Source organism: Salvelinus alpinus, chromosome 1 (assembly GCF_045679555.1).
Source record: "Salvelinus alpinus chromosome 1, SLU_Salpinus.1, whole genome shotgun sequence".
NCBI lineage: Eukaryota > Metazoa > Chordata > Actinopteri > Salmoniformes > Salmonidae > Salvelinus > Salvelinus alpinus.
Window position 1 is genome coordinate 17,270,280 of NC_092086.1, and position 12,993 is coordinate 17,283,272.

At 42.3% G+C, this 12,993-nt stretch overlaps 2 protein-coding genes across 9 annotated transcripts in view; one reads left to right on the plus strand and one right to left on the minus strand.

The window, feature by feature from the left end:
* LOC139571038 (NLR family CARD domain-containing protein 3-like) overlaps positions 1–12,993 on the minus strand; it is a 388,726-nt gene that overhangs the window by 284,820 nt on the left and 90,913 nt on the right. The window lies entirely within an intron of this gene.
* The window catches only part of LOC139571472 (NACHT, LRR and PYD domains-containing protein 12-like), a 278,699-nt gene that overhangs the window by 259,545 nt on the left and 6,161 nt on the right, over positions 1–12,993 (plus strand). For 7 of the 8 annotated variants that reach the window (XM_071394883.1, XM_071394665.1, XM_071394852.1 and 4 more), the window contains 4 exons: positions 937–1,110; positions 1,204–1,377; positions 1,544–1,717; positions 11,703–11,749. In XM_071394883.1, coding sequence (XP_071250984.1) covers positions 937–1,110; positions 1,204–1,377; positions 1,544–1,717; positions 11,703–11,749 — 569 coding nt within the window. The remainder of the gene's footprint in view (positions 1–936; positions 1,111–1,203; positions 1,378–1,543; positions 1,718–11,702; positions 11,750–12,993) is intronic. The other variant, XM_071394751.1, reaches the window with a different exon arrangement.

A 12,993-nucleotide genomic window follows, 5' to 3' on the forward strand; every position in this document is an offset into this window, starting at 1 on the left:
AAACCTGGAGTCTATACCTGATGTTGTGTTGCTATAATTAAACCTGGAGTCTATACCTGACGTTGTGTTGCTATAATTACACCTGGAGTACGTTGTGTTGCTGTAATTAAACCTGGAGTCTATACCTGACGTTGTGTTGCTCTAACTAAACCTGGAGTCTATACCTGATGTTGTGTTGCTCTAATTAAACCTGGAGTCTATATCTGATGTTGTGTAGCTCTAATTAAACCTGGAGTCTATACCTGATGTGTTGCTCTAACTAAACCTGGAGTCTATACCTGATGTGTTGCTCTAACTAAACCTGGAGTCTATACCTGATGTGTTGCTCTAACTAAACCTGGAGTCTATACCTGACATTGTGTAGCTCTAATTAAACCTGGAGTCTATACCTGACATTGTGTAGCTCTAATTAAACCTGGAGTCTATACCTGATGTTGTGTAGCTCAAATTAAACTTGGAGTCTATACCTGACGTTGTGTAGCTCTAATTAAACCTGGAGTCTATACCTGATGTTGTGTTGCTCTAATTAAACCTGGAGTCTATACCTGACATTGTGTAGCTCTAATTAAACCTGGAGTCTATACCTGACATTGTGTAGCTCTAATTAAACCTGGAGTCTATACCTGACATTGTGTAGCTCTAATTAAACCTGGAGTCTATACCTGACATTGTGTTGCTCTAATTAAACCTGGAGTCAACACCTGACATTGTGTTGCTCTAATTAAACCTGGAGTCTATACCTGACATTGTGTTGCTCTAACTAAACCTGGAGTCTATACCTGATTATTCTTGAACAAATTATAATTCAAACTGATCAAATAAAGTTGTATGCACAGTGTTCACATTAGTCATGCACGGTAACAGTGTTAGCAGGGAAAGCTAAGCGTAACATTTTAATACAACCTGTCTGTCATGGTATTTACTCTGTGTTGACAGACTCACTGACTGTGAACTCACAGACACATCCTGTGAAGTGTTGGCCTCAGCTCTCAGTTCAAACCCCTCACACCTGAGAGAGCTGGATCTGAGTAACAATGACCTGAAGGATTCAGGAGTGAAGCTGCTCTCTGCTGGACTGGGGAATCCCCACTGTCAACTGGAGACTCTGAGGTCAGTATTCCTGTAGTTGGTCAACAAGTGAGAACCTTTTATTAGATCCAAATGTAATGGTTTTATATTAAATTGTTTACTCTGTATTTACAGACTCACTGGCTGTAAACTCACAGACACATCCTGTGAAGTTTTGGCCTCAGTTCTCAGCTCAAACCCCTCACACCTGAGAGAGCTGGATCTGAGTAACAATGACCTGAAGGATTCAGGAGTGAAGCTCCTCTCTGCTGGACTGGGGAATCCCCACTGTCAACTGGAGACTCTGAGGTCAGTATTCCTGTAGTTGGTCAACAAGTGATAACTGTTCACCAGATCCACATGTGTTTATAAAGTTTGTAAATCTGACAATCCACTCCCTTTGACTGACAATAAAGCTGCCACTTTCTTTTCACTATCAAAAAATAGAAGTTTTAAATCATGTTCAACTCTGCAGGTTGTCGCTCTGTGGAGTCCAAGAGGAAGGCTTTGATTCTCTGGTCTCAGCTCTGAGGTCAAACCCTTCACACCTGAGAGAGCTGGACCTGAGCTACAATCACCCAGGAGACTCAGGAGTCAGACTGCTCTCTGCTGGACTGGAAGATCCACACTGGAGACTGGAGAAACTCAAGTATGTAGAGGGTTTGTTTTAATCTGTGTTGATGATTGACATACTGTAATAAAGCTTGAGACCACCTGAGTGGAGAGACAGGTACTGTTGATCAGAGTAGACCACCTGAGTGGAGGGACAGGTACTGTTGATCAGAGTAGACCACCTGAGTGGATGGACAGGTACTGTTAGATCAGAGTAGACCACCTGAGTGGAGGGACAGGTACTGTTGATCAGAGTAGACCACCTGAGTGGCGGGACAGGTACTGGTAGATCAGAGTAGACCACCTGAGTGGAGGGACAGGTACTGTTAGATCAGAGTAGACCACCTGAGTGGAGGGACAGGTACTGTTGATCAGAGTAGACCACCTGAGTGGCGGAACAGGTACTGGTAGATCAGAGTAGACCACCTGAGTGGAGGGACAGGTACTGTTGATCAGAGTAGACCACCTGAGTGGAGGGACAGGTACTGTTGATCAGAGTAGACCACCTGAGTGGAGGGACAGGTACTGGTAGACCACCTGAGTGGATGGACAGGTACTGTTAGATCAGAGTAGACCACCTGAGTGGAGGGACAGGTACTGTTGATCAGAGTAGACCCACCTGAGTGGAGGGACAGGTACTGTTGATCAGAGTAGACCCACCTGAGTGGAGGGACAGGTACTGTTGATCAGAGTAGACCACCTGAGTGGAGGGACAGGTACTGTTGATCAGAGTAGCATAGTACTATCACCATCTTTGTATTAAACAGTATGGGGCGGCGTCAGAGGTCTGAACACACCAACACACAAACCACAACCTGAGAAAAACATTTAGATACAGTACTTTATTACATTCAAGTTCATAGGATAACGTAGATAAGATGTTGCCCATTAAATGTCAAATAAAACATTTTATATTCCAAATGCCTGTTTCGCAGAATCATTATTATGAGCGTTTATGTCCGCTTGTTTTCATGTTGTCTTTTTGGTCTCGTTCGCTCCTTCTCTGCTGTGCACCTTCCCATTTTCACCAGAGATCTGTATCATGGGTATAACCAGATAATATTTGTGAAATGCTTGATAGAGTATGTGATGTAAACTGTTTATGAACAAACAAAGTAAAAACTCAAATAGACGTCTAGAAAAAGATCTAACCAAGTTTATTCACCCACTGGGTCAAACAACTGCAAAGACAAAGCATGATTACACAAGCTCATATATTTATATCCTCCTACTAGGCGGAGTCAACTCCTTGCACATCTAGACAGCCAATACATCTCTGTTGCTAGGCAGGAACTTAAGTGGTTCTTTCACTGGTGTAGTCACGGCCCTGTCTGATGCTAGAACCTTTGTGGGAGTTGAAGTGTATGCATGTGAGAGATAGGACTGTAGTAGGAGGGTCGTTGGGGTGGGCCTCTCTGGCACCTCTCCCAGAGGTATCTTCTCACTTCATCTGTTGACTTGACCTCGAGCTGAATTACTCACTCCTCCCTAGTTCCTCAGCTGGCCTGCCTTATCAGGAACTGAAAGTGTTGCCTGTTGCCTCCCTCCTTAGGAACAGAATATGAACTTTCTGGACTTCCCCTTGTCTTTCTGGACTTCCCCACTCAGTACCTTTCCATACACCAAATTCTTATCCACCCATTAACCCCAACATGTAATCAGTAAGTTCTAGTATGGTAACTTGAATAAGTATATTTTTAAGCTAAAATCCAACAGTCCTTCCTTTTTGAATAGTAACTCCATACTGTTTAATATTATACAAACTTTGAAATGACTTATAAATGAACAGAAAATAAAATATGATTAATATTCTCATCAAAAAGAAAGGAGGACCAAGGCACTCTTCATATAATTAATTAAAATGCCTTTATTAGTATGGAATCAATAGATCAATATCAATATATATCAATAGAAACAACGTTTTAAAAACCGACGCGTTTCGGCTGCTGTTCAAGTCCAGGCTCTGGCTGTGCCACTCAAGGACATTCAGAGACTTGTCCTGAAGCGACTCCTGCGTTATCTTGGCTGTGTGCTTAGGCTTGTTGGCCTGTTGGAAGGTGAACCTTCACCCCAGTCCGAGGTCCTGAGCACTCTGGAGCAGGTCTTCGTCAAGGATCTCTCTGTACTTTGCTCTGTTCATCTTTCCCTCAATCCTGACTAGTCTCCCAAAAAACATCCCCGTGGCATGATGCTGCACCACCATGCTTCACCGTAGAGATGGTGCCAGGTTTCCTCCAGACGTGACGCTGCCACCACCATGCTTCACCGTAGAGATGGTGCCAGGTTTCCTCCAGACGTGATGCTGCCACCACCATGCTTCACCGTAGAGATGGTGCCAGGTTTCCTCCAGACGTGATGCTGTGGCCTGCTGGAGGTCATTTTGCATGGCTCTGGCAGTGCTCCTCCTTGCACAAAGGCGGAGGTAGCGGTCCTGCTGCTGGGTTGTTGCCCCCCTACGGCCTCCTCCACGTCTCCTGGCCTGTCTCCTGGTAGCGCCTCCATGCTCTGGACACTACGCTGACAGACACAGCAAACCTTCTTGCCACAGCTCGCATTGATGTGCCATCCTGGATGAGCTGCACTACCTGAGCCACTTGTGAGGGTTGTAGACTCCGTCTCATGCTACCACTAGAGTGAAAGCACCGCCAGCATTCAAAAGTGACCAAAACATCAGCCAGGAAGCATAGGAACTGAGAAGTGGTCTGTGGTCACCACCTGCAGAACCACTCCTTTATTGGGGGTGTCTTGCTAATTGCCTATAATTTCCACCTTTTGTCTATTCCATTTGCACAACAGCATGTGAAATTTATTGTCAATCAGTGTTGCTTCCTAAGTGGACAGTTTGATTTCACAGAAGTGTGATTGACTTGGAGTTACATTGTGTTGTTTAAGTGTTCCCTTTATTTTTTTGAGCAGTGTACTTGTGTATTGATTTTAAGAAAGGCATTGATGTTTATGGTTAAGTACACATTGGAGCAATGACAGTCATTGATTGATTGTTTTTTATAAGATAAGTTTAATGCTAGCTAGCAACTTACCTTAGCTTACTGCATTCGCGGCACAGGCAGGCTCCTCGTGGAGTGCAATGTAATCAGTGTTAGAGCATTGGACTAGTTAACTGTACGGTTGCAAGATTGGATCGCCCGAGCTGACAAGGTTAAAAATCTGTCGTTCTGCCTGTTCCTAGGCCGTCATTGAAAATAAGAATGTGTTCTTAACTGACTTGCCTAGTTAAATAAAGATTAAATAAAGGTGTAAATAAATAAATAAATAGGCAAATCGGCGCCCAAAAATACCGATTTCCGATTGTTATGAAAACTTGAAATTGGCCCCGATTTAATCGGCCATTCCGATTAATCGGTCGACCTCTACTCTATACTTATACCCAGAATTTCCCCTCAGGCTGCCGGTTTTACATGTGTTCGGACGCGATGTCATCCTCACTTCGCCTCTGTTTTCCCAGACAAACCCTCCCCCCTCCTGAGTCTAGGATGTACAATGAATCTCTGTGGCTAGGCAGGTGGTGTTATCGTCCCAGCCAGAGTCCAGAGCCTTTGGTGCTCCTCCACACATGTCCATCTCTTCTTATCAGTAGGGAGTATACATTATTGCACCTTGCCTCAGTCCATTGTTAATTACCCAGACTCATAAACAGAGCTATTTGAGAATAAGCAACCCATTCCTACTCAAGTGAATATCATGATGCAAAACGTAGAGAGAATACAATAATATAAAACAGTGAAGCGATAAGACAGTGTTGTAGGGCAATAGTTCACAATCTATAGTATTAGCTCTATCATATGACTCCTATCTCACCCTTAGGGAGATCATTCCATCTAACCCATAATACGTTCATCACTACTGCAAGGCCAATTATATAGTTATAAACATACTAAAACTTGCTCAAGTCAATTAGTCAGTATCCAACAGTCCCTCATCTGGAACAATGATCACTCACATGTTCCACGCCACCTAGAATACATATTGACTTGGAACAGGGAAGAGAGAGAATACATGTTTAATCATTTCACACCACCTTTGATGAGAAGGAGATTGGGGCAAAGACCGTCCATCCGATCTGTTCTATGTCAATGGGACGCTAGATCTTCGCTGGGCTGTATGAACATTTGTTCCCTGTTGGATATCCCTCTCACTTCTACCCAGTCTTCCCTGATCATCAAAGACAGCTCACTAGCATCCTCTCCTTCATCCTCATCCTCAGGTGTCAAAGCAAGACTCAGACTACGAGCCTTGTAAGTGATTCATTGGACCGTATCGTCCAGAAAGCCATATGTATTAATGCGCTTTAACATTAGGATTCTGATGGCATCTTAAAACAAAGCCCATAGTATCAATGTTCCAATAATGGTTAGCCCAAGCTACAATCTAGTGGGTTTTCTGATAACCTCCCTCTCAGAGGTCAGGAAAAGATAAGGTTTCCTCGGAAGAACCCTCCCTAGACTCACTGGGTTCTTACAAATATTTAATTAGTTTTAGAAACCACCTGCAGAATGAGCAGTGCAACCTCCCTCACTTTGTGCTCTCCTCACAGTTTAAGAGCAGTGCAACCTCCCTCACTTTGTGCTCACAGTTTAAGAGCAGTGCAACCCCCCTCACTTTGTGCTCACAGTTTAAGAGCAGTGCAACCCCCCTCACTTTGTCCTCACAGTTTAAGAGCAGTGCTCTGTCTCTCCTTCTTGCCTTTCCGAATCATTAGAACTGTTGATAAATTATCCAAACCAAATTTAGAATGATAGACTCAACGTGAAGAACTAAGGACTATCACTCAAATTTAAGACCCTCAACTTAGTACACACCGACACTGTCAGAAGGTACATTTACAGACGGGCGGAAATATATACAGTACCAGTCAAAAGTTTGGACAAATATACTCATTCCAGGGTTATTCTTTATTTTTTACTATTTTCTACATTGAAATAACACATATATGGAATCATGTGGTAATCAAAAAAGTGTTAAACAAATCAAAATATATTTAGGGTGCAAAGCTGTCATCAAGGCAAAGGGTGGCTACTTTGAAGAATCTCAAATATACAATATATTTTGATTTGTTTAACACTTTTTTGATTACTACATGATTCCATATGTGTTATTTCATAGTTTTGATGTCTTCGCTATTATTCTGTAAAAATAAGCTAATAAGCTATTCTTCCAAGCTAGAATCCAACAAAACAGACGGGTGTACTTTCTTGGGGACCTGAAAATTGACTGGTTTTCATCAAGCTGTCCACTATTTTTTTTAATTTAACCAGGCAAGTCAGTAAAGAACAAATTCTTATTTACAATGACAGCCTAGGAACTGCCTTGTTCAGGGGCAGAACAACAGATTTTTACCTTGTCAGCTCAGGATTTGATCTAGCAACTTTTCGGTTACTGGCCCAACGCTCTAACCACTAGGATACCTTTTTATTTATTTTTTATTTCACCTTTATTTAACCAGGTAGGCTAGTTGAGAACAAGTTCTCATTTGCAACTGCGACCTGGCCAAGATAAAGCATAGCAGTGTGAACAGACAACACAGAGTTACACATGGAGTAAACAATAAACAAGTCAATAACATGGGAGAAAAAAAAGAGAATCTATATACAATGTGTGCAAAAGGCATGAGGTAGGCAATAAGTCGAATAATTACAATTTAGCAGATTAACACTGGAGTGATAAATCATCAGATGATCATGTGCAAGAAGAGATACTGGTGTGCAAAAGAGCAGAAAAGTAAATAAATAAAAGCAGTATGGGGGGTGAGGTAGGTAAATTGGGTGGGTAGTTTACAGATGGACTATGTACAGCTGCAGCGATCGGTTAGCTGCTCAGATAGCAGATTTTTAAAGTTGTTGAGGGAGATAAAAGTCTCCAACTTCAGAGATTTTTGCAATTCGTTCCAGTCGCAGGCAGCAGAGAACTGGAAGGAAAGGCGTCCAAATGAGGTTTTGGCTTTAGGGATGATCAGTGAGATACACCTGCTGGAGCGCGTGTTGCGGGTGGGTGTAGCCATCGTGACCAGTGAACTGAGATAAGGCGGCACTTTACCTAGCATAGCCTTGTAGATGACCTGGAGCCAGTGGGTCTGACGACGAACATGTAGCGAGGGCCAGCCGACTAGGGCATACAGGTCGCAGTGGTGGGTCGTATAAGGTGCTTTAGTAACAAAACGAATGGCACTGTGATAAACTGCATCCAGTTTGCTGAGTAGAGTATTGGAAGCTATTTTGTAGATGACATCGCCGAAGTCGAGGATCGGTAGGATAGTCAGTTTTACTAGGGTAAGTTTGGCGGCGTGAGGAAGTTTCTCACTGTAACCAGTGCCTGTAGTCTGGTTCTGGCTATTAATCAACCTACCGTGGTGTTTACAAACACTACAGAAACTATATCATCCACATGTATTGATCACATTTTTACTAATACTGTAGATCTTTGTTCTAAAGCTGTATCCGTACCCATTGGATGCAGTGATCACAGTGGCTATATCCAGGAAAGCCAAAGTTCCAACAGCTGTGCCTAAAATAGTATATAAGAGATCATACAAAAGAGTTACCTGTGACTTATGTGGATGATGTTAAACATATTTGTGTGTCTGATGTGAATAATAAGGAGCATCCAGACGCTGCACTTGATGACATTGCTTCTTCCGATTATTGATAAACATGCACCTGTTAAGAAACTGACTGTTAGAACTGTTAATGCTCCATGGATTGATGAGGAATTTTAAAACTGTATGGTTGAAAGAGATGAGGCAAAAGGAATGGCTAATAAGTCTGGCTGCACATCTGAGTGGCTGACATAGTGCAAATTGAGAAATTATGTGACTAAACTCAACAAAAAGAAAATAAACTGTATTATGAAGCCAAGATCAATGATATAAAGATTGATGGGAAAAAAACTTTGGAGTACTTTGAATGACATAATGGGCAGAAAGACAAATTCAACTCCATCGAATCAGATGGCTTATTCGTCACAAAACCATTTGATGTTGCCAATTATTTTAAGGATTACTTCATTGGCAAGGTGGGCAAACGTAGGCAGGAATTGCCAACAACAAACAGTGAGCCATCGTATTCATGCATTTAAAAAAAACGAATAAAATGTAAAAAAAACAGCATTGTAAGTTTTAATTTTGTAAAGTTGGATAAAAAAAAATTGCAATATTGTTAAACTCCTAGCATTGACAACGTGTATGCAAAGCTACAGAGGATGGTAGCTGACTATATAGCCACTCCTGTCAGTCATATCTGTCCTGAGGCCTGGTGGGTAGCCAAAGTCATTCTACCCAAGAATGGTAAAGCGGCCTTTACTGGTTCTAACAGCCGACCTTATCAGCTTGCTGCCAGCTCTTAGCAAACTGTTGGGAAAAAATTGTGTTTGACCAAATACAATAAAATGTGTTGTTTTGTCACACAACACAATGCCACAGATGTCTCAAGTTTTAAGGGAGCGTGCAATTGGCATTTTGAATGCAGGAATGTTCACCAGAGCTGTTGCCAAATAATTTAATGTTAATTTCTCTACCATAAGCCACCTACAATGTCGTTTTAGAGAATTTGGCAGTATGTCCAACTGGCCTCACAACAGCAGACCACGTGTAACCACGCCAGCCCAGGACCTCTACATCCTGCTGAAGAGTATTTCTGACTGTAATAAAGCCCTTTTGTGGGGAAAAACAGATTCTGATTGGCTGGGCCTGGCTCCCATGAATTTATTTAAATCGACTGATTTCCTTATGTGAACAGTAACACAGTAAAATCTTTGAAATTGTTGCATGTTGCGTTTATATTTTTGTTCAGTATAAATTGTTGTTTTTTGTCTGTAATGTCTTTTTTGTTATGTGTCAGATCCCAGTAAGGCTATCGCCATTGGCGTCAGCTAAGAGACAATTTATCCTTGATCTGAAAATGTGGTCGGAGACTCCATATGGAGGGTCTGATGCAATTGTGGAGCCTCCGGAGGCTCGCCGAGGCCAAATTTAGCTCCGTACCGCATCGCTATGCCAAATTTTGTAACAATGCGGAGGGCTCCGTATAGCTCTGCATTGACATGATTGGTTGACGGTAGGTGGGGGCGGGAGGTCCTGTATAAACAAGCTCACTTCCGTGACAACTCCCTTCACAACAGCTCTGCGCTGCTCATCGAAACCCAAGAAGTATGAATGCCCTGACTTTTGCACAGGCCGTATCACTGTAAATGTTGCACGGCCAATGCAGACATCGGATTGACCGTGCATCGCCTTTAAAGGCCTCATCTTGCTTCAGTTCAGCTGGCAGCTAACCAAAGTTTGCTAGGCGAACCGAACGAGTGGCAATAGTACTGTTTGTCCATTTGAGACTCCGTAGCCTCAAAGTAGTCAAAATGAATCTAAAATAACTCAAATCTGCCATAGATTTTTACGTTTTTGCAGAGGAGATCTTAGTCGCGCAGTTTTACATCTAACTACGATGTTTGGTGCAGTATTTCTCAATGAAGGAATGTCAACAAAGACTTTATTGAAGAATTCCTACAGTTGACCAAAGGGGAGTACAGTCGTGGCCAAAAGTTTTGAGAATGACACAAATTTAAATTTTCACAAAGTCTGCTGCCTCAGTTTGTATGATGGCAATTTGCATATACTCCAGAATGTTATGAAGAGTGATCAGATTAATTGCAAAGTCCCTCTTTGCCTTGCAGATGAACTGAATCCCCCCAAAAACATTTCCACTGCATTTCAGCCCTGCCACAAAAGGAGGCTTCAGGGCGCCCAAGAAAGTCCAGCAAGCGCCAGGACCATCTCCGAAAGTTGATTCAGCTGCGGGATCGGGGCACCACCAGTACAGAGCTTGCTCAGGAATGGCAGCAGGCAGGTGTGAGTGCATTTGCATGCACAGTGAGGTGAAGACTTTTGGAGGATGGCCTGGTGTCAAGAAGGGCAACAAAGAAGCCACTTCTCTCCAGGAAAAACATCAGGGACAGACTGATATTCTGCAAAAAGGTAAATGGATTGGACTGCTGAGGACTGGGGTAAAGCCATTTTCTCTGATGAATCCCCTTTCCGATTGTTTGGGGCATCCGGAAAAAAGCTTGTCCGGAGAAGACAAGGTGAGCGCTACCATCAGTCCTGTGTCATGCCAACAGTAAAGCACCCTGAGACCATTCATGTGTGGGGTTGCTTCTCAGCCAAGGGAGCTCACTCACTCACAATTTTGCCTAAGAACACAGCCATGAATAAAGAATGGTACCAACACATCCTCCGGGAGCAACTTCTCCCAACCATCCAGGAACAGGTTGGTGACGAACAATGCCTTTTCCAGCATGATGGAGCACCTTGCCATAAGGCAAAAGTGATAACTAAGTGGCTCGGGGAACAAAACATCGATATTTTGGGTCCATGGCCAGGAAACTCCCCAGACCTTAATCCCATTGAGAACTTGTGGTCAATCCTCAAGAGGCGGGTGGACAAACAAAAAAAACTAAAATCTGACAAACTCCAAGCATTGATTATGCAAGAATGGGCTGCCATCAGTCAGGATGTGGCCCAGAAGTTAATTGACAGCATGCCAGGGCGGATTGCAGAGGTCTTGAAAAAGAAGGGTCAACACTGCAAATATTGACTCTTTGCATCAACTTCATGTAATTGTCAATAAAACCCTTTGACACTTATGAAATGCTTGTAATTATACTTCAGTATTCCATAGTAACATCTGACAAAAATATCTAAAGACACTGAAGCAGCAAACTTTGTGAAAATGTATATTTGTGTCATTCTCAAAACAGCCACGTCTGTAGACTTTGGCTCCCGAACTTAGGCTTGTGTGCCCGAACAGCTATAAAAAAAAAAACCTTACCGAAGTCCCCCCCCAAAAAAACAACGTTACAATGTTGTCATAATATATGCACAAACTCTTCTGAACTGTTTCGGCTGGGAAGCAGATGCTTTAATGGGACGCCTTAATGGGATTCCAAATAAAATGTCTGCCTGTGTGTTTGTGTGCGAGTGTGTACATTTACTGTCTGTTTTCCGGCTCCCCCTACAGTGTGGAACCTGGTGGAGTGGAAACAATCGAACCTTGGCCGAGAAAATGTGAGTGTTGACTGTTGTGAAGAATTAGCTTGTTATTACTCAGTCTTATTTCAAGATGATTCAAATAAATATATTGTTTCAGAGCTTGATAAGTGAGTTATGCATGTGTGGTTACACACTAATAGGACTTCACTTTGTTGTGGTTATATTTTGATGTGTGTGTGTGTTTTATATGACCATAGAGTATATGCCTTTAGAAATTATTCATACCCGTTGACTTATTCCACATTTTGTTGTGCCACAGCCTGAATTCAAAATTGATTAAAAAAATAACCTAATGACAAAGTGAAAACATGCTTTTAGAAATGTTTGAAAATTTATTGAAAATTAAATACAGAAATATTTAATTTACATAAGTATTCACACCCCTGAGTCAATACTTTGTAGAAGCACCTGTCACGCCCTGACCTTCGAGAGCCTTTTTATTTCTCTATTTGGTTAGGTCAGGGTGTGATTTGGGTGGGCATTCTAGTTTTTCTATTTCTTCGTTGGCCGGGTAGGGTTCCCAATCAGAGGCAGCTGTCTATCGTTGTCTCTGATTGGGGATCCTACTTAGGCAGCCTTTTTTCCACCTTTAGTTTGTGGGATCTTGTTTTTGTACTGTTGCTTTCCAGCCCTACAGAACTGTGCATGTCGTTTTGTATTTGTTGTTTTTTCGGTGTCATCAAAGAAAGATGTACGCCTACCACGTTGCACCTTGGTCCGATCCTTCTATCGACGAACGTAACAGCACCTTTGGCAGCGATTACAGCTGTGAGCTTTTCACACCTGGATTGTGCAACATTTGCCCATTTATTATTTTCAATAGTCTTTGAGCTCTGTCAAATTGGTTGTTGATCATTGCTAGACAACCATTTTCAGGTCATGCCATAGATTTTCAAGTAGATTTCAGTAAAAACTGGAACTCAGTCACCCAGGAACATTCACTGTCTTCTTGGTAAGCAAGTCCAGTGTAGATTTGGCCTTGTGTTTTAGGTTATTGAATTAATCTCCCAGTGTCTGGAGGAAAGCACACTGAACCAGGTTTTCCTCTAGGATTTATCTTTTCATTTAAAAAAAAAAAAAAAATCACCCATTGACATTGTGTTATTGTGTATAGGCTGTTGGATTCGGCTAAACTTTGAACATTGAGATATTAAAGACATGATAGATCAGATGCATAGTATATAAAGGAGTGAGAAGTTAATGGTTCTCTGTAGAAAGAGAGAGTGGCTATGAAATGTGCTGGGTGGACTGGAGGGGGT